The sequence below is a fragment of the Phlebotomus argentipes genome, unplaced genomic scaffold (genome assembly GCF_947086385.1).
Source record: "Phlebotomus argentipes unplaced genomic scaffold, Phlebotomus argentipes genome assembly contig_5, whole genome shotgun sequence".
In the NCBI taxonomy this organism is placed as follows: domain Eukaryota; kingdom Metazoa; phylum Arthropoda; class Insecta; order Diptera; family Psychodidae; genus Phlebotomus; species Phlebotomus argentipes.
In genome coordinates, this window is record NW_026776165.1 from 13289815 (window position 1) to 13313475 (window position 23661).

General features: G+C 41.9%; 3 protein-coding genes across 3 annotated transcripts; 1 reads left to right on the forward strand and 2 right to left on the reverse strand.

The window, feature by feature from the left end:
- Positions 1-3888: 3888 nt before the first annotated feature.
- LOC132265544 (CLIP domain-containing serine protease B4-like) lies at positions 3889-6964 on the forward strand. The gene is made up of 5 exons (XM_059766252.1): positions 3889-4028; positions 5180-5206; positions 5276-5322; positions 5479-6018; positions 6185-6964. The coding sequence occupies exons 1-5, from the start codon at positions 3959-3961 to the stop codon at positions 6398-6400; spliced, it is 900 nt and encodes a 299-aa protein (XP_059622235.1). The 5' UTR covers positions 3889-3958; the 3' UTR covers positions 6401-6964.
- Positions 6965-7990: 1026 nt separating this feature from the next.
- On the reverse strand, positions 7991-15485 carry LOC132256089 (nose resistant to fluoxetine protein 6). Its single transcript, XM_059752273.1, has 11 exons — positions 14710-15485; positions 13055-13224; positions 12819-12968; positions 12065-12362; positions 11814-11992; positions 10883-11148; positions 10056-10171; positions 9907-9985; positions 9673-9842; positions 9351-9527; positions 7991-8319 (listed from the first exon to the last, which is right to left on the reverse strand). Exons 1-11 carry the CDS (start codon positions 15263-15265, stop codon positions 8015-8017), a joined length of 2466 nt encoding a protein of 821 aa, XP_059608256.1. The 5' UTR covers positions 15266-15485; the 3' UTR covers positions 7991-8014.
- Positions 15486-18719: 3234 nt separating this feature from the next.
- On the reverse strand, positions 18720-19790 carry LOC132255405 (putative odorant receptor 83c). The gene is made up of 2 exons (XM_059751413.1): positions 19617-19790; positions 18720-19549 (listed from the first exon to the last, which is right to left on the reverse strand). Exons 1-2 carry the CDS (start codon positions 19727-19729, stop codon positions 18802-18804), a joined length of 861 nt encoding a protein of 286 aa, XP_059607396.1. The 5' UTR covers positions 19730-19790; the 3' UTR covers positions 18720-18801.
- Positions 19791-23661: the final 3871 nt, after the last annotated feature.

Genomic DNA, 23661 nt, shown 5'->3' on the forward strand with positions numbered 1-23661 from the left:
AAACATGAGTAAGATACAGTATTGGCCAGAGAAATAGCACAGTGTATAAATTGTTAACATATTTCTTCATTACATTATCAATGATTCAATGAATTTCTTAAGAAATGCCTTGAGTTTTGTAAGTTGAAATGCTGAACTGAACTTATTACTCTTATCAACACTATATTGATTTGATCTGCAATTCTCTCTGGTTGGACTCTTCCTGAAGAAGCTTGTCAAGGAAATTGAAGAAACATTTTATTCCTTCCTGAATGAACTTGAGAGGGAAATTGCTGAAGATGAGAAAGCCTTTTCATCATGCGTGTAATGAAAATATAACTATCTGATGGTGATGCTTTAACGCGTAATTGAGAAAAGAGCATCAAAACGCGAGCTCACAATTGCTCATATTTCATGCTGGAGATTGATCTTAAATTGAATCTCTTTGCATGCTTCCTGGACAAATCACACTTTTGTGCACACAATGCACTTTATGACCATAGCTAACTGTAAGTGGGTTTAATCTTGGGTTTTATTGTGATTGCATAATGGGAAATGTGAGGTGGAAACTTCACGTGGACGCACGCTTCTGGCGGATTCTTTGTTGTGGGCTTTATTCTTTTCGTGGGAGAGAAAGTGAAATGGGACAAGTTGTTGGGAGAATTAATGAAGTGAACTTTACAGTTGGATATTCTTCACTTCATTAGCGTGTGTGATCATAACAGAATCCCGCGTGTGATATGGAGTGAGAGAGAGAAAAAAGGTCGTCATGCCATAAAAATCACGGGAATTTTGAGCCTCACCATCAGTAGAAGAGATTGAGCCATATATTAAGTGGCAAATGTAGGGAAAATACTTCACGTGCACGGGATGAAAAATTGGGTGTAAAAGTAGGTGAAAGACTTCTTCACTTTACCTGTAACTGTTTCATTATTTTAACGGCTTTTCAATCACTGCAATTGCTTCTCATTCACCACGACACACTGTTACCCGCGAAGCCCAAAAAGCCACTCTTGTGGGGAAGACAAATTGGGCTCTATCTGACACACCGCGAGGGTTCTCGACCTCTTTTACAACTCCACGAATTCCTGGCGTGCTGCACTTTGCCACGTGCGATCGTCTCAATTGACTGCGCGAGATTGCGACGAGGATCGCTCGTCCCGGGTGAAATCGAAAGTCTGTCGCGATGATGGCATACAGGTGGACATTATGTGATACAACACCTCTTCACCGTGTTGACCATTTCGCCGGATTTCGCAGCGCCAACTGCCCACGCAGATCTCCTGATTTTGGTGCGTTTATGCAAGAAAACGGTGCCACTTGCCAAACACGGACACTTTGCCATCTCTGCACAGTGAGTCAGAATGGCTCAGATGGTCCAATTGCAATACAGCGCAGAGACTTTTCCATTAAATCGTGGCATTTGCCAATGCCTAGGAGGAGATATTGTGGTGAGAAGCAGTCTGCAAATGAGCGGAAGTCAAGATCTTAATGGTGAAAACACAGCATTTGTAATTTGTAATTTGTCCGCGATCATCTCTTTCTTCCCCACGCGCTTCGTGTATTTTCCTTCCTACTCGCACAGTGGCTGTCTCGACATGTCAGAGTCGGACGCTGACAGAGTAGGAAAGAAAATACACGAAACGCGAGGGGAAGAAAGAGATGATCGCGGACAAATTACAAATTACAAATGCTGTGTTTTCACCATAAGGAACGTAAGAAGTGAGCGTAGTTCTTTGACTTTCTTCCGATACTTTCTGAGGAAGAAAGCTTATTCTAATAAGTCAAAAAGTATTTCAGCCATAATATCTCCCTCTTGGCCAATTTCAGTGATTCCAATTGAATGTCGATTTAGGCGAAAATCAATCAAACAACACTATTTTTGCCACATGTTCTTGCTAAGGAATAATTGCAGTAGAATCTCCGTCAAGATGTGGGTCAGATTGAAAATGGAATTTCACCAGATAATCACTACAAACATCACCCACTCTTTCAATCGCATAGGCCCATTTTTCTTTGTGGCTTGTGCAAATAAATACTATGTTGTCTTGGAGAATTAATCAGAAATTTGTGCCACACAGCCAAATATTGTGCGAACACAAAGCGAAAGGAACAATTTGCAATTAACTGTCGCTTAAAGAGATGTAAATTGATTTGACCCATTTCCAACGAGCATTTTCAGGCAAATTTATTAATGCCTCTTTCCCGCACTTTTATTAGCATTTGTGGTGAGATTTACGAGAAGCAGAGTTTCTTCTCATGTGACAAAGATATTCCACAAAACTGTTATTCTTCTTTAGTTTTCCGCGACATGTTATATGGTAATTTGCTTCCAGAATCTCCTGGTAATCATTTAGTGAGAGAGAGATAAAGAACTTTTATGCTTTCAGAGAATATGAACTGGATTGTCGTAAAATTATTTATTGATGAATATTGTGAAATTCCCCGTTTAATCGATTTCAAACTTCTGGTAAACAACTTGTGAACACATATTGTTATGCTCTTCATGCTGCAGCTGCCAGAAATCCAACACACGCATTCAGCACAATGATGCGAAGGGAATTGAACAACTATTGATCTGTAAATGGCTTTATTGGGAAATGATGGGATTTTATCAACAAAGAAATGTTGTTTATCATTACATCTTCAGAACCTTTCTTCCCAGTCTCTTTACCGTTTTGGCATAGGAGAAAGAGTGTTTTTCTTCTGCACAAAAATTTTAATGATGATAACAGTAAAGAATTCCGCATAATAGCGCTGAATTTGTGGAATATAGTTGGCTTCTTCGAGGTCGAATTGGTAATTTTCAGCCAGAACATCGTCCAACTATTGTGATGTATTTGGGAAAATCAAATTTCCGCAAGTCAATAAATCTGGCTTTATGCCCCTCTTCACGTTACTCAGCATTCTTTGTGGCAATGTTGCACATATGCTGAAGAAGATGAGCAAAGCTTAATTACTATTCTCAATCGCACAAGGATTCGACAAATGAAGAGTAGTAGTAGAAATTTACAATCTTCACCAGAGCATCACAGTGTATCTTTACATGTTGAGACCAATGGTCAATGCCACAATTCCTGTGATGGTCAAAAATGTCATCATGTGCAATTGAACGCGAACTTTGGGAAGACTGAAGAATTCAGGCGCGCACTCGTAAACGTCCTTCAGGAGCACTTCAGTGTACGTCCAATTGAGCCATGCTGGCCACCGCAAAGAGCCCAAAGTTATCACTAAGGCCATCACCAACGCTAGGCAAAAATAGCACAACCAGCCAAGAATTTCAGGATTATCAATGAGACTTTTGCCAGAGAAATTTCCTTCAACTCTATTGCAAATAAAGAGAGTTTTGTTTGTCAAGTGACTGAAGAATACTTCGATTTCGAAGGTCTTTCTGAATTCTTCAATCATTTATGAGTAGACGTCTCAGCTTGTAAGATATTATTATTTATTCAGCCCCGCCCACGTCGAAGCTCCGCCCCTTTGACAGAAGATTTTGCATCAATTTTTTCAAATTCTGTGATTTTGATTGATTTCTGATTGACATTTCCTTGGAAAAACAATATATTTAACATGAAATATTATGGATATTGACTTTGGGGGTTTTTTCCATGACTCCAATAAATTTGTTTACACTCAAAAGTGCATAAAAATACAATTGTGTCATTAGTCAGATGACGCCAGACAATGTGGGTTTTTCGTGCGAAATTCATCTCGAAGCGCCACATAATCGGCATGTTGTAGTGAAACGGTAAAGACGCGCTGCGACTATCTGCTTTCGGGATGACCAGGTGGGAAGAGAGCAGATCATCAGAGCCCTCCTCCGCGTTTCCCGAGAGCGCGGAGTGACCGTGATTTTTTCCGCCGGCACTCGGCGCTCTCTGTGTGTCAGAATCCCACTGATCTCGTAAAAGTGTCAGTTCCGTTTCGCGATGGTCAGGCCGCAGATCTCTTGAGTACCTCGCGTTAGTCTGTGCCGACAATGTGTAATCGTGTATTTCGCTGTGCATCACTTATTACTCTACTTCTGCTGGCTGCATCGCCACTCACCGGTGAGTTCTTCCTCCCAATCTCTACAAGATTTAGAGAGACACAATTAAGCACTAATGGCGGGATTCGAGGAGAAAACACGCAGATCACATCGCGAAAAACCTGTTTTGCAGCAATATTCTTGGATAGGAAATTGACCCACAGGGTGTTCCTCTATGCGCCAAATTAACCATTATTCAGCACTTTTCTCGCACAAAAACTCTTTGCCATCCGTGAAAATTCCGCATGTCACCACAACAAAGGGTGGAAATAACATATAAATTGGCTAGATTCTATCAATTGATGTGAATTGTGAGCCATTTGACGCGCATATCCAACTCCAATTGCCACAAGCGCGTGCATTGGCGGGAAGATCATTCGATCGACAATCAAGGGCGACGTGTTCGTGAGGGCGTTCTTGCCAAGATCACATTCCTCAGGCACTTCCGAGCGAAATGGGGCCACTCTTGAGCTGAGAATAAACATTTCGCACACGAAGATTGCACTGTTAATCGATCGCGTGGATCGTGGTCATCATGATGAATATATTCAAATTAATTTCTATACACAACTCACTCGTAAACACAACGGTCAAAGAACTCCAGGCTCATCATTATATCTGAGGTGTTTACAAGCTTTTTTGAGGTGTCAATCACTTAATAGATCTTGCGTGTCGTATAAAGAGATTTAGGTAAATTTATTATGGGAAATGTAAAAAGTCCTGCAGGATGTGCAATAATAACCGTCACAAAGCGGTGAAATGTAAAAAGCTAATATAAACACCCTGTTAAAATAATCATTTTATGTATACGACTGAAATATTGTAGGAAGAGATCAAAATAATCCTGTGTTGACTAGTTAGTTGATTTTCGTTAATTTGTCATCATTTGTTTGTTAAATTCAACATCAGCGTGTCAATCAATTGAATATTAATATTTATTTATGCTAATTGACATGAATATATTCTGTCAGCTCTTTAGAAAAAAAATATTGTGAGACTCTAATCACAGAAAAAACACACGCATTAAATTTGATTCGGTCCGTTTGGTTGATGTTTCTCACTCTAATTTCCAATTTATAAACAACTTGTACATCTATTTAAGAGAGTTTGCTTATCCTTATTAGCAATGCATTACTATTCTATTATCTTCTCGCCCTTTCTTCCAATGTTTAGGTGCAAGAGACGATGCCAGAGAATGCGGTACAGCAGTGCCAGAGAGTGAGTGTAATGGCAGAAATCAATGTTAATTCCCTCCTCATTTCTCCACAGCGTCAACCAGTCAGAATCGATGCGGGATACAAGCACTTTCCGACAGGGTAAGTTAACATCATTTCCCCAAGCGTCCTCGTCAAATTTCTCGCCGTTACAAAATTGCACTCTAAATGGAATTTCCTCTTGTGCCACGTCTCAAATTGATAAATGTGTGTTGGCAAAACACTTTCCTCTTTCTCTCTCTCTCTCGTTCTGTGCAGATTGTGGGAGGCGAGGTGACATCAATTGACGAGTTTCCTTGGATGGCCTTGCTGAGCTACACCGATGATGATGGCGAGGAGACGTGGGGTTGCGGAGGATCTTTCATCGGCACACGAACCATTCTCACGGCCTCGCACTGTCTTCTGCCCACGCTCACCTTTGTGCGCCTGGGAGAGCACAACGTGAGCAGCCCCGTGGACTGCCAGGAGTACACGGATCAGCACGACAAAGATTGCGCAGATCCACCCATGGACTTCCATGACTTCGTGGTGCTGAAGCATCCCAGGTGGTCGCCAGTGGCCAAGCAAAACGACGTGGGACTCATTAAGCTAATGCAGACACCTCCGGTGACGGACTTCATCCACCCCATCTGTCTCCCCTGCAGCGACATTGCCACTGTTAATGCCTCCGTGGCGGGATGGGGCGCCAATGATGGCATTGACACGCGCGCCACGAGCGAGAGCAAGCTTAAGGCAGTGCTCAAAATAGTGGACCATGGCAAATGTCAGCTCTTCTATCGCCAGTCAAATATTCGCATTGTGAGTATTTTCAGTTGATTAAGAGATTGTGAAGCTGATTCTCTCCGCAACATGATGTCTCTGCATGACCAAAATTTTTATCTTAATGCCTTGTCGGCGGTATCTTAACACTTTAATAAGCTTGAAAAAAGTGTGATTTTCCACCTCTGTGACCTTTCTTTTGCAGGAAAACCAAATCTGCGCTGGTGGTGTGAAGGGCGTGAACGCATGTCGAGGCGATTCAGGAGGACCTCTGATGATAGCACGGAACAACATATGGTTCGTGATTGGCATAGTGTCGTTCGGGCCACAAATATGCGCCTATGAACATGGAGTCACGGCGCCGAGTGTCTACACGAAAGTATTCGAGTACGGCGATTGGATTAGGAGCAACATGGTTTAGTTTAGAGAGTGACAGAGTTGTTTCATTTTATTTTAAGAAATATCTTAGAACTTTCTCTGTTCCTGAGGAAGAAGTAAAAGATGGACAACTGTTCTTTTTAGCTGGACTTTCTAGTTTATTGTAGCGTGGATTTAATGGTAAAAAGTAACTCTCATTTGCAAATGGATAATGGTATGAAAAGTCTTTCACCCGAGAGAGTGAAGTTTACGAAATTTCTCAAGAATTATTCTGACGTGAAGCGAGAGAAATTTATTATTATAAAATATAAACATTTCTTAGAATTTTTCCACTCATGTTATAAGTCACTAATTATGGCACTTTAACTCTTTTCTACACCTGTAATTTAATTACATATGAAAATATGCAGAAATACTTCTCTCAATGGGCTTTTTTTACTCACACTTTTTTTTTCATCTCCACACTTCCAGCATGGAAAGGCACAATTTACAATGCGAAAACTCGTTCTTTCCTGTGACTCTCTTTCTTGCCATCGAGGCAATTTCGAGAAAATTGTGAAATATTTCTTAGAGCTCGTGGAGAAATTACAGAAAAATCTACATGCGATCAAGCTGACTTTTTTTTTCGCCACAATCAACCGCAACAGTGATGGCGCGAGTGGTAAAAAAAATGACTCGTGTGGCTTGATCTCTGGTGAGGAGAAAAACCCATCAGAGAAGCGGAGATTCGACCAGGAGTGCCCGTGAATTCACACAATTTCTGTCCGACTGACCGAGTCTCTAGGGTAATCAATAAATCATGCGAATTGGCCACATGAGAGATCATTTAGGCACCTCTTTGGCTGACAACAGCCCAGAGATTATCAATTATTGTGTCACTTTTTACGCTTCGGCCGATCAAACTCATCATTCACATTCTGAGAAGTCTTCATTGTGGCATCTAATGAGGAATTTACAGTCTTCACAGGCTAGTGTAAGAAATGAATGCGCGCGTTGTTCGTGGAATTAAATAAAGCAGAAAACTGACATTTTCCAATGTGTTTTAATCCCAATACATTCTTCTCCAGAACAAGTTTACATGTCGATGCGAAGGATCAGTGAGAAGTTTATTTTTCTAAAGAGCTCTTCAATTTGTATCTAATTGGGCGTCAATGGCTTCAGGATCATCACAACCATGAAGAGAGATATTAGGTACCAAATCCAAGGAAATATCCATGAGAAGATGACGATGAAAGCCAGGATATAAACACAGTTAAGGAACTTCATAGCGATGCAATAAGTTTTTCTTGTTTCACAATAAGAAGAATTGAGTTGTTTGGAATATTAGCAAAAGACTGCTTTGATTTCCAATTGTCACTTTATCTGCGACATTATTGCTTAGGCAGATCTGTATTTATTGTCGCATCACCTCGTGGCGGGATCTTTTTTTTTGTGAGATTCTCCACGGAAATTCGAGACGTGCGGAGAAAATGCAGAGAATGCAAGTGTTGCGGAATGTCTCGGTGAATTTCCCTAAGTCAGCATTAGTCGCGCAGGGCAGGAATGTCTGGCTAAGAGATAAATTGCTGGCGTGCTAGCAAAAGACGCGCGGGGTAAATGAAACAACATTTAATATCAATTCCAATGTTGCCAGCTGCGAAGTCACCGCCCGAGGATCTCATCTGAAGATGATCTTGAGCACTCTAATGAGGGGCGCCTCGAACATGAGCGACACCACGAGAGCGACGGCAAAGGAGATCACAGCATTGCCGAAGAACGCCGTGAGCACGAAGCTGTGCTGCATGTGGATGGGCGACTCCATCTGGAAGGACGTGATCATCATGATCATGGGGTGCACCAGGTAAGTGCAGTAGGTCAGGCGGCTCAGCGGCAGGAAGACGCGGCTGGAGAGGAAGTTGCTGATTGTTGTGGCGTAGCCCCAGAAGCACGACAGGCTGATCCACATGAGACTCAGTCCCCAAGCTGTGAAAAAAAAGACAGACAGACAGAATGTGATCAACAGATGTAAATTGCATTCAGAGCTCCTCAAACCGCGATCGCGGTGATCTAATCTCACGCCTGAGACGCAACTCGAAATGGTAATCCATGCCAATTTAGTGCAATTTCTTGAGAACTCGAACTCATTGCTGGCAGATTATATCATCCAATTAATTACATAGGCGTGATTAAATTGAGACAGCTACAATCTGCTTGACTCTGGCATCGATCATACTTTTCTATACGCACCCCAGAATTCATAAATGTGCGCGATAAAAAAGTGATCTTGCGCACCATCGCGTTCTACATCTCATCGCGATCGTCGCGTGAATTTGCACGATCATGAAGAGTCCATGCAAATATATTTCACGGGATGATCATGATCTTCAGGTCTGTCAAATTATTTGGTGTCTCAATGGTGTGCTTTTATTACTCCTTCGCTCTCTGTCTCTCTCTCGCCATGCTACATTTGATTAATGAAGTGAAGATAAATTATCTCCAAGAGTGGCTTTTTTCAGCGCTCACGAGAGAGATTTAATCTTTGTGTGTTCGACACGCGAAATATCATAACATTCCTCGTGGACTTTCTGTGGAGAAAAGACCTGAGAAAATGGGTCGATTGGTCGATTCTGATTGCAGAGGAGAGGCTAATAAAAATTAATTATTATCCCTATAGTCTCTCTAGTAGCTCTACTGCAGGGTTTATATATGCTACGAGTAAGCAATCTCCCAAATCTGGGGTACATTTTGCCGAGCACCCATAACCATTCTTGAACTCATTTCCACAGAGAATGATTTGCAAATTGTCCGTAATGGCATGGTAAACAGTGTAAGAACAAATAGTGATGAAGTGGGTTCTGTAAACATCAATCCACCTGATCCTCAGCGTGAAGCCAGAAGTAATGATGGAGATTGGAATCAGCCAGGTTCATTGCGAAGCACTTTTGCGACCCAAAATCTTACGGGTCGTGACACCCGTGAATCGCCCAGATGTGCCACTTGATCGACAGACTCACCTGAGTGACCGAGGCTCACGTACATTGCGGTCAGTGGTATGTTGAGAACGCCATTCCAAGTGCCAAAGACGAGGGCCGCGAGGATTCCCACAGATAGAAGCCACAGAATGGCGTTGGTGAGCCAAGATATTCTGGGCGGAGTTGGCAATCTGAATACAATGTAGCCAGTAATCATCCCTGAAAGACAAGATGCAAAAACACGCATTTGCGGTGAGTCTCGGAAGCCCTCCATGGACAGAGTCTCATCACCGTTAGCGACTGCTCTCTGGCCGTCATCGTGGCGATACAATGAGTGAGAATTGCCGGGCATTAACTGAATTACCTATGATATAGGGCCCGATCCTCTGCCACGGCTTATCGTACAGGAAGTCAAATGACTCAAATGGATCGGCCACCTTGTGCGTGTAGCGATAATGGACTGAGATTGTGGCTGCCGTGACCCAAGAGACGAACAACAGACCTAGAGTGAGCACGGCGGATGTCTTGAAGTGCCTGCAAATGAAGAGAGTGTCCTCAGAATCGTCCTTTCTCATTGGCCAAGAGGCCCCTTTCTCACCTCGTGGCGAAGACGAGCAGAAGCACAGCTATGATGTAGAATTGCATGTCATTGGCCAAATACCACGACCATATCATACCTGTAAGAAGTGACTTTGTGATTATGGCGTGTCTAATGTGAGCTATGCTCAATATCACAACAGTCATTACATAGCTCGTGAAACGGGAACCAATTGTTGATGTACAAAATATTCCTCCACCAGAATTTGTGACACGTTATATGGTCTATGAGGCCAGGCGCAAACACCGATGAGTCGTACGTGTATCTGCGGAATAATTGATCATTGCAATTAGCAGAGGAGATGGGCGTTGACACTGTTTGAGGAGCAGCACTTCCTCAACAGCTGTAATTATACAGTGGGTGGCCGTAGAACCCATGACAGCCTTAATGAGCACAAATATTTCACGAATAGAAGGTGTTCGAAGGTAAATTCTCAGCACAAATTGCTCAAATGAGGCAAAAGTATTTTTCAGCATGCTTATTTCGGTCAAATCTTTGTTTCAGTGCTGTTTTTTTTTTCTTCAATTCTCGCCAATGCATAAAAATGGGAAAAGAGACAAAGATTTCATTTAATTTCCCATCAAAGAAATGCCTTAATGCGAGAAAAGAGAATTTTATGCCAAATTCGCTGTTGCTGTAAGAAATTTTCATGGTAGAAGTGGTCTCTGTGAAGCATCTTTCACTAGTTGAGGTCAATCAACATCCTCCATTAGTGAAAAAGCACAACATTAGAATCAATTTAATCATAGATTCTCAGGGCAAAAAAAAGAGAGATAAATTGAGAACACGAGAAGAGATTTCTCTTTCTCTTGGCCATTATAGTGAAGAAAAGAACACATTCCGTCCGAATTAGTGCATTGAGGTGTGAAGTTTCTCGAGCGCACGAAGAGGATTAATTCTACTCAGTGAAACTCGGAATGTGGTTAATTCTACGGCCACACACTGTTTACGCAGTGCGCTTATCAGCTGGACTCACTTGAGTGAGACTTCATTTGCGATGATGACGAAGAAGTAAGCGGGTGTGAGGCGAAGATATCTGTAGACAATGAGGAGGATGCTCTTCCACAAGCTACTCCTCACCACGCGATTCTCCTTCGCCTCGGATGCCTGGTCGGACTTGTGCTTCCTGAGGAAGAGCAACACGACGAGCAGGCCACTGATGAAGAAGAAGGAATCCACGGAGAATGTCGCATTCCCAATTACTTGATAGATGAACGACTTCTCAGATATATCGCGGCTGTACTGAAAGTGGAAGAGTTGAATGAGAACGAAGAGCGTTAAATGGCGCCAAATTGTTCTTTTGTTCATGGTCATTTTGCCATCTTATGCGCGGGTATTGTTACGTGAAATTTATTCTCTCTCTCTCTCTCCCTTTTACCTCTTTCTGAGAGGGGCATTTCATTTAAATCATCACGATAAGTGCGCGGTCATTTTGCTGTATAGAGGGAAAATCTCATTGTCCCCATGAGAAGTCATTTGCATGTTGGTAATTTAATACCAGATTTCACAGTGTGTCTTGTAAATCATATTATCTTATTGAAATTGTGAAGCATTCATGTTTTGTTCATATTTCTATATAGCAAAGTGTTACCTTTATGCAATTTGTATCAATGACATCACTGCAATATTATGCATTTCCTCAAATGTAACTTGTATATTACACTTCCGAAATTCCATCGCACTTTCAGCGATGGAAAGTAGATTTTCTCGTTTTAAATTGATACACAATATATACATATTGTACACAAATTGCCTATGTAGTTGAGTTGAGTTATTAATGAACAAAACAGAAACAACTCGTGAAATTAAAAGTTGCTTTCAATTATAAGAAATTACTGGCAAAGAAATTATGTGATATTAGGGGAGAGAGAGAGAGAAAAAGAGTTTATTTCACATAGATTTCTCACCCGATTCTCCCCAATGGCGAAGACCTGGAGGTATGTGTGCACCATGATGGTCCACATGAGTGACATGAAGCGGATGCCGTGCAGGAAGGGCAGCGAGTCCGGCGCTGGTGTTCGCAGGGAGAGGATGATCCGCGCATTTGAGCACACGGAGAAGCAGAGCAACAATTGGGCGAGAATGCCTGAGAGCAGTGGTGCAATTAGTGGTGATGATTGCGCCCTCGGGGCGTCAAATAGGCTGAAAAATCAATTACCCGTGCGCTCCTCGGCGCCCTTTCCCCGCTGCATGCGCGACTCGATGTCCACCTTGTCCTCGGCGCCAGTCTCGTACATTCTGATGCTGTTGCTCTGGCCATTTGTGTGACTCTTGCAAGCGCAGTCAACATCATCGGCCTGATTGCTCCGCATCTCGCGCCTGGAGCGCTTCCCGCGCAGTCGACACTCGTACACGGACGCCAGCACGATCACGGCGAACGTCACGATGCACGTGACTGCCAATGCCCTGGCCCGCTCGTCGTCCTGCGGTCTGTAGTCGCCTGGCACTGTTCTCACCTGCCAAACAAATCAAATTTAACCACCAATCAATTCCCAGTGCACAATTAAAAGTAATCAGCTTAAGTGCTTAATTATGCTCTGAAACGTATAATTCTTAATTTGCGCATGAATACATAATTCGACTGAATTTCTATGGGCCGAAGTTTATTGGGTCACACAGAACCGCAGAGCATTTTGCGGTCTGCTTGCTCAGATTAGACTTTTAGTGATGTTTCTACTTCGAAATCTGCCCCATTTCAAGTTATAGTTATACTATTTGCTAAGTAAGACAGTCTATTTAGGATACTTTATGACTTGCTATTGAGCTGTGGATGAGATTCAATTGAAAACCCGCGTGGGAAAGTCGTGAAGAACAAGATGCAGAGCCATAAAAGTCATTAGTTGATCGTCGACGTGAAGCTCATGCGCTAATTAAAATGTGACAAGAACTCTGGTCGCATCTTGTCTTCTCACCTGAGACACTTTCAGTGTGAAGCTGTCCTCTGGCAGCCTCCGGGATTGCTGGGCGCACGTTCGCAATGTGGGATCGGACAATAGGAGCAATTTAACATCATCCGTTGAGCACGATATCGGAAGGCATTGCCCTACTTGAATAGACTTTGTCTGCAAGTCCGAGAAAAGAGAGGGCAAAAAAGGCGGTTAATTACCCAATTATACACTTCTTTTCGTAGATTCTTTTGTCGTGTTACTTTTGATATAAAAGGCTTCATTCTGATCATGACTCTGGCCACGGTGTATCGAAATTTGATGGTGTGGCGACTCAAGTCATTGTCTATTTCAGCACAGAACTCCCTGGAGCCCATCCAGAAGAGATTGCCGAACAGCAGTTGACCACGATAGCGCCCCGAGGAGTCACTTGCTGTTGAGAGAGATACACACACATTATTATTAATTTGCATGCGAATTTATCTGCACGACACAGTAGCGGTAAAGTGAAGATGTGAAGTCTCTCTCTCTCTCTGTCTCTGCAAAATATCTCCCTCCGCGTATCATCCACATTTTAATTTCTATTCTTCTCTTACAAGACTTTTCGCGCGCCGCTGTCGTGGGAAAGGACACGAGAGAATCGCACAATTTTTCCACCCATGCGACTCCCATCGAGCGAAACAGCCATTACACAATATTAAGTCCGATATAATAGAAATTTTTCACGGTTAAGTGGTGTATTATTCATAAAACACATTGCCCTCGGGTGAATTGAGGCACGTACAGAGGAGAATTTCCTCTCGAAAAAAAGTGAAGAAAAAGAACAATCTCTAATCTCAACAATGTAAATACGATATCGAGGAAGAGAGAAGATCAGAGAATTGATGAAATTCCCAAAAGGGGGTTCACAAGTTTCGCATCACAGTGCGATTAAATGATGAAGATTTCCCAATCAAATCCCCTTCTTCGAGCTCTCAAAACACTCTCTTATTCAATGTTTCACTGAGTGATTCTAGAATTTTTTATCTACCTTTTCTTCGCGTGAATCAGATTCTCATTGCACAACCTCTCTTGTCCAATCAATATTAACAACACCGCGCAATTCGGACACCCTCACTCTAGCCTAGAGCAGATAACTCTAGCACCGCATTGCATGCACTCGATTGGCGGATGAGAAAGAATTTTCAACGAATTCTCTCTCCCTTCAAATATGCAAAAAAAACACACACACTTAAGCCTTAAGAGTAATATTTTTCACCTAATTAAATACCATTCAGAGCAATAAAGTTTCCTTTCCGTGACTTTATTGCTCTCCATGTTCAATTGCTTTATCAATCATTATTTTATTGCATTATATCTCCAAACAGAGTGACTAAACAACACGTTCGAGGGAAGATTCTACACATGCAATTGAGCATTTTGTAAGAATGTCGTAAAAAAAAGTGTTATAATTTGAATTTCTAATAATTATGTTCAAACACAGACAATTTTTGCAATTTGCATTTTGTACTCGCTGGGCTGGAAAACCTATGAACCCCTTTGGTGCCTAGATTCTTTGATTGATCTGGAAGAGGTCTCGTCTGTAACCCGTGGCAAAAAGACAAAAAAGGGACTAATTAGTGTTCCCGGGGGAAGAATTCACGGTGGATTGCGTAAAATTGTTGGTAAGGAAAAATAAAAAAAAAGAACACAGAAATTGATAGTTCACTCTCGCGATGGAATTCTGCTCTAGCGTCTCGAATAGATCAATTATCGGTACTACTGGAGAGAGACTCACGGCTGAGAGACGCGATCGGCTTTGATAATGGGCGAACTGACTATGAAATTGCATTGAGCATTATGCAATTTGATGATGAAGGAAGGCGCAATCGTGCTCTCTTGCGCGCGCTCAAGAGTTGATCTTGGCAATTGGAATTACCTTTTAGTGCCCAAGCTCTGCCCAATTTCAGCTCACTCAGATACACACTCACATCACCCTGGCACTTTGCTGAGATTTCACGGGAAATATTTTCCACTTTCCACTGGTTGTGATTGAAGAGTTGCGTTATGAGATCGAAGGTGGGCTGCTGATCATCCTCCTTGTCGCTGTGCACCTCCATCTCTGCCGGCCGGACTTTCTTCTTCGCTATCTTGATGATGTTCTGCGACGTGGGCTCCAACTGTGCTTCTGTCATCGCCGTGACGACGGCGGGCGCCGGCGTGGTGGACAAATTGGCGTGCAAGTCCTCCAAGTCGTCGGGATTGAAGTCGAACAGACCCGTGTTGGAGGTTTTCTCGCGCAGAATCCTCACTGCCTCGTCCAGCTCCCTGAGGTTGCTGCCCAGTGAGTTGTTGCCAGTCGTGATGTCATCAAGCAGATTGGGCTGCACATCCTCCGCGCCCTGGCCCAGCGCCGCGTGGCACAGCGCCAGCAGAATCAACACGGTGACGATCATTTTCCCGCGCAAATGCTGATATTCGCTCTCAGAGGCCATGCAACTTTCATAAGACTTCACATAACGCTTGCCAGCGGCTCCTCATCGTAATCAAGACCAGTCCACAACTTAGAGGGACGCGCGAAGACACGTCACTGAATGATAGGGAGGGGGGAAATCAAACCTTTTTGCACCTTCGCGAGGGTGAGAGTGAGTGGCAAAAGTTATTACTGAAGTCGAAAACACACGCGCTCGAATTGCACAGATTTCATTACGCCTCAGCCTGTGTTATTAGAGACCATAACATATATTTCTCTCTTTGGCCTTTTTGTGCCACTTCCACTATTTTTGTGCAGAGAATCGGTTAATTGTAAAAATAAACACCGAAGAGAGAAACACACGATATTGAGTGGGGTTGGTGCAAAAAAAAAAAGCAAAGGAAATTATCTATTGCGTGGTGAATAATTGGATAATAAAATTCAATATTGGCTCTGGTCAGAGTTATATGGGGTGTACAACACATAAAGTGTGGCCGAGCCACTGAATTTCACTTCACAAGTCCCAAGAATAGCCACAACAGAATAGCAAACAGAATAGCAGAGAATTGGATCCTAATAAGAGTCATATGAAAGTGAAATAAGCCATAAAAAGCTCAAGAGCATGCGAAAATGAATGCCTTCAAATTTACAGATGTGATTTTGATGAGAATACGAGAGAATGCCGATATAATTAACAGAAACATCAAAATTCCGAGTTCAGAGAACGCTGAAAATGTTTCAAATGCCAAAATGCATTTTTTTTTAAAATTGGCACAGTTTCATTTGCCTTGCATAAAGGAAATTGCAGCCCCAAACTCCCCTAATGGCAGTCTGTGCTAAGCAATTGAATTCCAAAACGTAAGAAATCAGCGTCATCCATTTGGATTCACAGAAATTTATGCAATTCTCACGAAAGCGGAAAAAATCGCAGTATTGATGAAAAGTGAATTGAATATAACAAGCGATATGCAACGCTTTTGCACCCTTCGCAAATTGCTTATTGGGCAGAGTTTGCAAGGAAATGGCAATCCTTCGGAAAATCACACACACACACAAGCACTCAATTTAGTCACAGCATCGATATTTAAATTGGATATTGAGAGATGATCAAGAGTCGATGGCAAATGCAAGACTGTTTCTCACAAACGAGATTTCACTTTTCTCACAAACACTCTGCGGACTTCTTTTTTTCTTGCACCTCAACTTGAGCCTCTCGTGACTAATTGAGGCTTCTCTTGTCACACAATATTTGCCCTGACAATGTCGCAACTCTCGTGCAGATCACGATGCTAATCTTGCGCACTTTAGGTCTTGCCAGTCTCCAGCGTAGACTTCCTCCTCGTCCAAGTGACTCTCCTCGGAAGGATTGACGTGCGAGATTCACAGCCGAAATTGTCGCGACAGCACAGAAGCAAATATTCCTCGTAGAAAGTGTTCGCGAAACTGATAGAGACACTCATGCGAGTGCAGCCAAAGTGCACCAGGTGCAATTGGACGGTGGAGAGAGAGAGTGTGTCTTGAGACACCTGTGTGGGGATTATGTGCTATACTGCAACTATATAGCTCACATATTGGTCTATTGCAGTGTCTACATGAGCCACACTTCAGCCCCACAAATACCCTCGAGATTGCCACTTTCTCCTCGGCCACCCAATTCACCAGTCGCACTCTTGCCCACAAATCTTCGTGCAGAAATATTATCCAGCACTTCCGCACCAGCCAGACAATTAACTATTTGATTAATTGCATCCCATAGTGAAAAAACGCATTGCCACACAGAGTCCGAAAGCCCTCAAGACCGAGGGGTTTATAAGGCATGCGCAAGAGTTTCACATCTTCGGAATAACTGATGGTGCAGTGAGTGATTAATTCAATCAGAAGGTTTAACTAGCGAAGATACTGGAAGAGGATGCAGTGAGTCAGTCCGAGTGTTCAAGTGCTCTTTTATTTTTTTATTTTTTTTCTTTAAAATTTATCAAATATCGTGTCTATTACCAAATTGGAACAAAAAAAAAACTCTCAATGTAAATTAAAATTGAGCATAGAAAATGTCAAAAAAGTGTTTTCATAGATATTTCCATAAATATCTGCTAAAAATTTCAGTGAGAAATTTAAAAATTTGAAGCATCTGATGAAATATGAATAAATAATAAATAAATAAGGAATTCTAATGTGTGAAATAAAGAGAACATCTGGACCAATTCACTATGTTTTGCTACAATATATTTTTTCTTTCTTAGAACTCTCAAGAGCGAGAAACTACAATATTTCGCGACAATTGTTCGCTTTCGTGGTGCAATAAATTAAGATGAGAAACCGTACTGGTGAATGAATGAACAAGAATCAACAGACTATAAAAGAATCTAATGCGTTCCACTAAAATGATCATAAACAAATCAGCGATTTTTGCATTTCCGGATGATGAAAGTAACTCTTATTAAATAGCTTCTGTCCGTTAGACTTCGGCAGCGCGATGAAAGTACCGCCAAGGCTCTTGACCGAAAATTGCCACTCGTGCAGGAGATGAGGGCCCCTCGCGATGTCAATTACGTGGAGTGTCTCTCGAGGATTTCACCGTGCGCAAGACAATCGTCTTGTGTCGCTGCTGGAGGTGAATCAGAGGCAAAGATCGCGACTCCCATCAGGGGCACTCTGTGCTAATCTCCTCCCCACCCTTTGGCCACTTAGCGTCAACAATGAGCCCTCACTTGATATCGGTGGAATCAACAAGAGATGCCTGCGAGTATTCTTGGCAGAGTCTCGCTGAAAATAGAGCCAAGACAGGGAGATGAGTTATGAGATCATTCTAGCATTGAACTTGCTCTCTTCTCACTCTCTTCCGCCGCACTTGTTCTTGCACCATCGGCAATTTATCGCCAAGAAAGCAAAAAAAAAAATATGAGCGCGCTATAAAAATTAAATATGCGACTCTTGCATCAACAGCACAAGAAAAATTATAATTGCTAATAAGACGTGTGCAAATTTTGAGACAAATAGTTATTGAAGAGCAAAATATGAGAATCAGAGCTCGGCGGGAGTGCAGGGAAATTAATGTGATAAAACGAAGAAACTGAAAATGTACAAATCATGGAAAGGATTCTATTATTTTGTTCATGTCATAAATATACTAAATCCAAACTTGATGGCGCAAATCTGAGCTAAACAGGCGCGATTCGATCGATAAACCTTCCTTGATGACGCATAATTTTGCACATGTTCTTCGGAAAAAAACGCATGAATCTGTTCTCACGTGAATCCTTAATAACACAAAGCTGCGAACAAAGTATGACGAGTGTTGTTAATATTTTACTCACTTTCAACCTTCTGAACTCCAAAGGAAACTACGCAATTTCCAATATGCAAATTTAATAACGGAAAAACTCAATAATCAGTTTAATTTTTAGACTGCATTTCTAGCAAAAATTATCGAAAGTTCTCTTTGATAAATAAAACACACATTGAATCATTCTGTGATCACATTAAAAGCGTGTTTTATTCAAATGCTCATACAACTTTGCAACATTATAAAACCTCCCGCATATTGCAAGTGTTCAAGGGTTACTTGAGGAGCGCGTAAAAAATGGTAGCGTAAGAAAATGAAGCCTTGCAGATTTGGACGAAAGTATTGTAGTTGATTGTACCGAAGCCGAAAGTCTCCACTTTGAGATGTCTGTCAAAACTGATCATGAGCATCAGAAGAGCCTTTTGGTCGCTTGTCTTCATTTCGTGCCATTTCATCATGTAAAGACTTTCCGACATCAGTTCCGATCCGTCCAAGAGGAACTGACCAAGGAAGCACATTATAAAGCAATTTATAATTCCAACAAGGATTATAAGCACAGCTGGGATAAACCAATTGACGTCAATCTGAATCAAGAACATTCCAGAGATTAAGAGAAAAGTAACCATGAACAGTTTGATAAGATAACAATGCCACAAGAGTGCTTTCAGATCTTCAGCGAATTTTGTCAGGACAACGTGAGTTTCCAATGTTTTCTTCAAGATTAAACCCAGTTCACTTTCGGATAAGTTTGGAGTATTCATTGTTGCGATGAGATCTGCAATTGACATCATTTCCGCATCGAAGTATATTATTAGGGAAACGAGAATGATATCTGATGTCAAATACATTTCATAAACAATCCAGAAAGTAGGAAGTTGGTAAATAAGGTTCACTGGATAGAAGAAGATGCTTTCTCTGGGAATTCCAGGAATAGAGTAGAATAATGGGAGGTTGTTGGCGGAATAGTATGCCTGAAACATCGTTATAATTACAGCACAGATCGAAAAACTAACGATGTAGGTTCTGAAATGAAAGAAGAAACCGCCGAAAAACTCTTGAAATAAATCAAAAACCAAGCACTGATACTCACCTTCCAATCATGTATATCAGCTTCGAGTTTTTCAAGTAGTATTTTGCTCTTATATCTGAAATAAGATGATCTTGAGACGCCAGCAGAGAATCAAAATATTCCATGATTTCCATAATTCTGTTCTTATGAACATATCGGATTATCAGATAAACAATTAATGACGAAGGGTAGCCCAATAAGAGATCTACAGTCATGGCGAAATCAATTATATCCTTCGGATCAACACCATAAACCAGATGATAGATGCAGTTGAGGATGATAATAGCAATTAAAGCAGGACAAACAATCGGTTTAATTGCGTTAAGGAACCTGAATCTTTTCACTTCGGGTAAGATTTCCAACGAGAACAGATTGAAATACACGGTGAAGAACTTCTTCACGGCGTCGTGATACTTTCGCTCCATGATTTCGACTGAAGCTACAGGAAATTTTCCGCGTTTGCCAAGTATTTTTTGCACTGAAGGGATTTTCCAATGGATTTTCGAATGAATAATTCAGCGTTATAGTGAAAAATTGATAAGCTCTTTTCGCACTCTTTTCTTTTCTTTCTGACAATTTGTCATACTGAAATTGCATCAGTTGGTCAGTCGCTTTGACTTCATACGAAGGTCCGCAATTTATAATAATAATAATAATGAGGATTTAGCCAAAGATTCTCCAAAGTGACTTTGCAGAAGGTTGTGATCACAAAAGCCCAGCTTCTCGTAAACTGCCCAAAGCGAGTACAAGTCAATGGCATTTCAACTTGTGGCAAGAAATCTTGACTCTGGAGGCCGAAGACTTTTGCACCAAATAGCGCTTTAAATACAGCCGCTAAATGCTAGTTGTCTTGATAAACGACACATGTGTGCAAAAATTATAACTACTTCCCAGCGTGGCTTGCAAAATGAAACGAGTCAATAGTGCAATAGCGAGACCAACACCCAGGTGGAAAAAGGAGGTGATTCAGTGAGTTATTGACCTCTGGGGAGCGAATTAAAATATCTAACGTGCCTCTTTTGCATACTTATCAGCATATTTGTGCCCCCTAAACACCACCAATGCCTCATTTGTGTATTTTTGCACCATTTCAACGAGCGCGGCGCGATAGAAGAGAAATATTATACCGAATATTGAGCGCAAAATCGTGACCGAAGAACGAGAATAAAAGATTGTCTGGATGGATTAGAAGACGGGCTAAATTGGCTGGCAAATGGCAAACGAGGAAAACAAACGCTCCGGGAAGACCACCTTGAGGAATTTTTCCCTCAGTTGATAGTGAAAATTGCTGCACAGACGCCCTCAACTGAGACAACATCATTACATGGAACTGTTATGAAATTTACCTGTTCCACATTTTTGACTTTGCCACGCTGCATTAATTGCGATGCTCACTCCAGCATTTCCATATATGCGTGAGATTCAAACATCCTGAGGCTGTGCGAACTTGATTTTCAGCACCTGCAGTAATTTGCCAAGGAATTCCTTCAACACATTATTAATAATTCTCTCATCCCTACGCAAAAATATCGTGCAATTGAGATAATCAATAGACTCGTCAAGAGCGTGATCACGCTTTTTCATACAATATAGAATCCGTCAGACAAATATTCCCGCGCCAATTGTCTTAACGATCATTCGCGATCATTCCTGTCGAAAATCTCGCACGAAATTGAGGAAGCAATAAAAGAAAATGCACCCAACTCATTCATCACACTAATCCCAAGTTCTATTTAGTGGAGATAAATCTGAGAAATTCTCAACTCTGTGGCATGACAATTATGGGGCCTCTTTTTTGTACAACAAATTAGCGGAGATTTTTCAAATGCAGCGGATTCTTGAAGAGGTGGAAAAAAAATGGTTTTTTTATGTGTGAAAATATGGCTACAAAGAATTTTTCAGCAGGGAAACATGGAAAATATTTCAGCACGATTACAGTGAACATTCCTCGTTTACGCAATGGTTTTCTTGTGAGATTCTAAATCTTTCCACTTAAGCTGAGGATGTCAAGGCTTTGCTCTCAAGTCTAACTAACAATTTTCACTGGTGAATTATTTCTGTGGTCAATATATTTGCAGAGAAGTCTCTTAGTTAATCTCACGGCGCGATTCAGACATAAAACATGACCTTTAGGTGAAGTAATCTAACGATCGAACAAGCCATATATTCCCTTGTCTCTCCCCAGAGATGATTGCCTGCCTTGTGAGATGTCTTGTTTCCCCTCGCGCACGGAGTTTATCTGGAGGGCCGTTTTGTTATCTCCCTTGGCTGGTGTGTGTAAATACATGATAGATAGCCACCCGCAGGAGGAGAAGACGCGCGGAGCTCCACTTAACACATTTCAGCTGTTGATCTTTCCAATCTTCAAGCATGGAGAATCCTCCATTGGCATTCTTCCAACTTTCATTCTCTTCACTCACTGAGAATCACAAATTGAGGCATTGTCTGTGGATTTGGCGCTCAATTCATACATACCGTCAGGCCAGAACTAATTCCTCGCTCTCTCGCGAATTTTCTGCCTCGGGAGACGCCAAGTCCAGAGAGGAAGAAGAAGTAAAAAAAAAAAACGATCATCCAGAGTACATCGGGCATCATGTGAACGGTGGCATAAATCTCGCTGGGAGCCGCAAGTTGCCGTGTTCATTTTGGTCAATCAAATGGAAGTTGACTTCCGTGTCGACGGCATTGTTGTGCGCCAGCGAGAATGGCGTTGGAACAATGTTGGGATCTCGCGAGTCCCTCGCGGCCGAGATTAGATTACGGACTTTTGATTGTCATGGCGATTTCTTGAGAATTTCACGGTTTCCAGAACAACAATTGCATTGGCCGCTTTATTGCCCATCCCAGGGCGTAGAAGAAGCAGAAGAGTTCCCTTTACAACACAGATATTGTAGTGCTTCTTGCAGAGAATCCACACTTGAGCTGCTCATGGGTTAAGGACAACTCAAGTGGCGCTCCAGAGACTCTCAGCAAAGAGATCAAGGCTTCGTCTTCCCCTATATATTCTCTTGTGCATCCCAGAGTGTTTGCTCTAGCATCTTTCTCCCATCTGCAACCATCCGGATTCCCTCTCTCGCCCGTGTAACTCACGATACACTACAATGAAGATGAAAACTCCAAGAACATTGAATGACCTTTAGAATATTTTAACACGTCTCCCAGAGCATATCCCAGGTTGTGAGGTGTCTTTAACTGTATCTGGCAACAAAAGCGCGTTCTAAAAATTCCAACCATCTCGCGGGCGCCATCAGCCGCAATTGCTCACCGCACCATATCTTCCACACCATCCCGCGGGAGAAAGACACCAGGAAGCTGGGCGAAAAAGTAGGTTCCCTCTGTCACCATGCAACATTATCTCTCTTTCTCTTCACTTCGCCCAGTGCGAGATTCTGTGAGCAGTGGCAGAGATCTGCAATCGAAGTTCAATTTTATTATTAATAAACAACCGTTACCCATTTCGCTCATTCATTATGAATTTTTCAACCTTGCGCGCGAGGTGATGAAGAATAAGAACTTTTTGAGGAGAGAGAGAATTTAGAGTCATTACGTTAATTTTGCGGCTCACCACTCTCTCTCTCGCATCCACGCTCGCGATGGTGGTATGGAAATGATAGGAGATGGCTATAGAGCCAGGAGAATTCACACTATAATGACTCCAAAGTTATGCTCCCTCTCGCTCTCTTCGATAGTATAAACTCTCAAGTGGGGCTGTTTGGCTTTCGTGAAACTTTCAAACATTTCCACTCTGTGCATTTTTCTGGCTTCACATTTCACAAAAGTCCACCTAAGACGACTTATTGAGAAAAGTGTTCATTTTGCTGGCAATTGCAAATCTACCCCCTGTTCTAGATCTTTTCAATGGAGAAAGAATTGACGAGTTGGTGCAAATTACGAACTTTTTCCGTCTCAATTCTGTATTGTTTTGTAACTTAAGATATAAAATGGGTAAAATCAATTAGACAAATGTTCTTAACGAGTTTATATATTCCAACAAGCGATTATGAGCTGTATTTAAACGTAAATGGCAAAAGACAGGGAGGAAATAATACAGCTTAAATCTCTACAC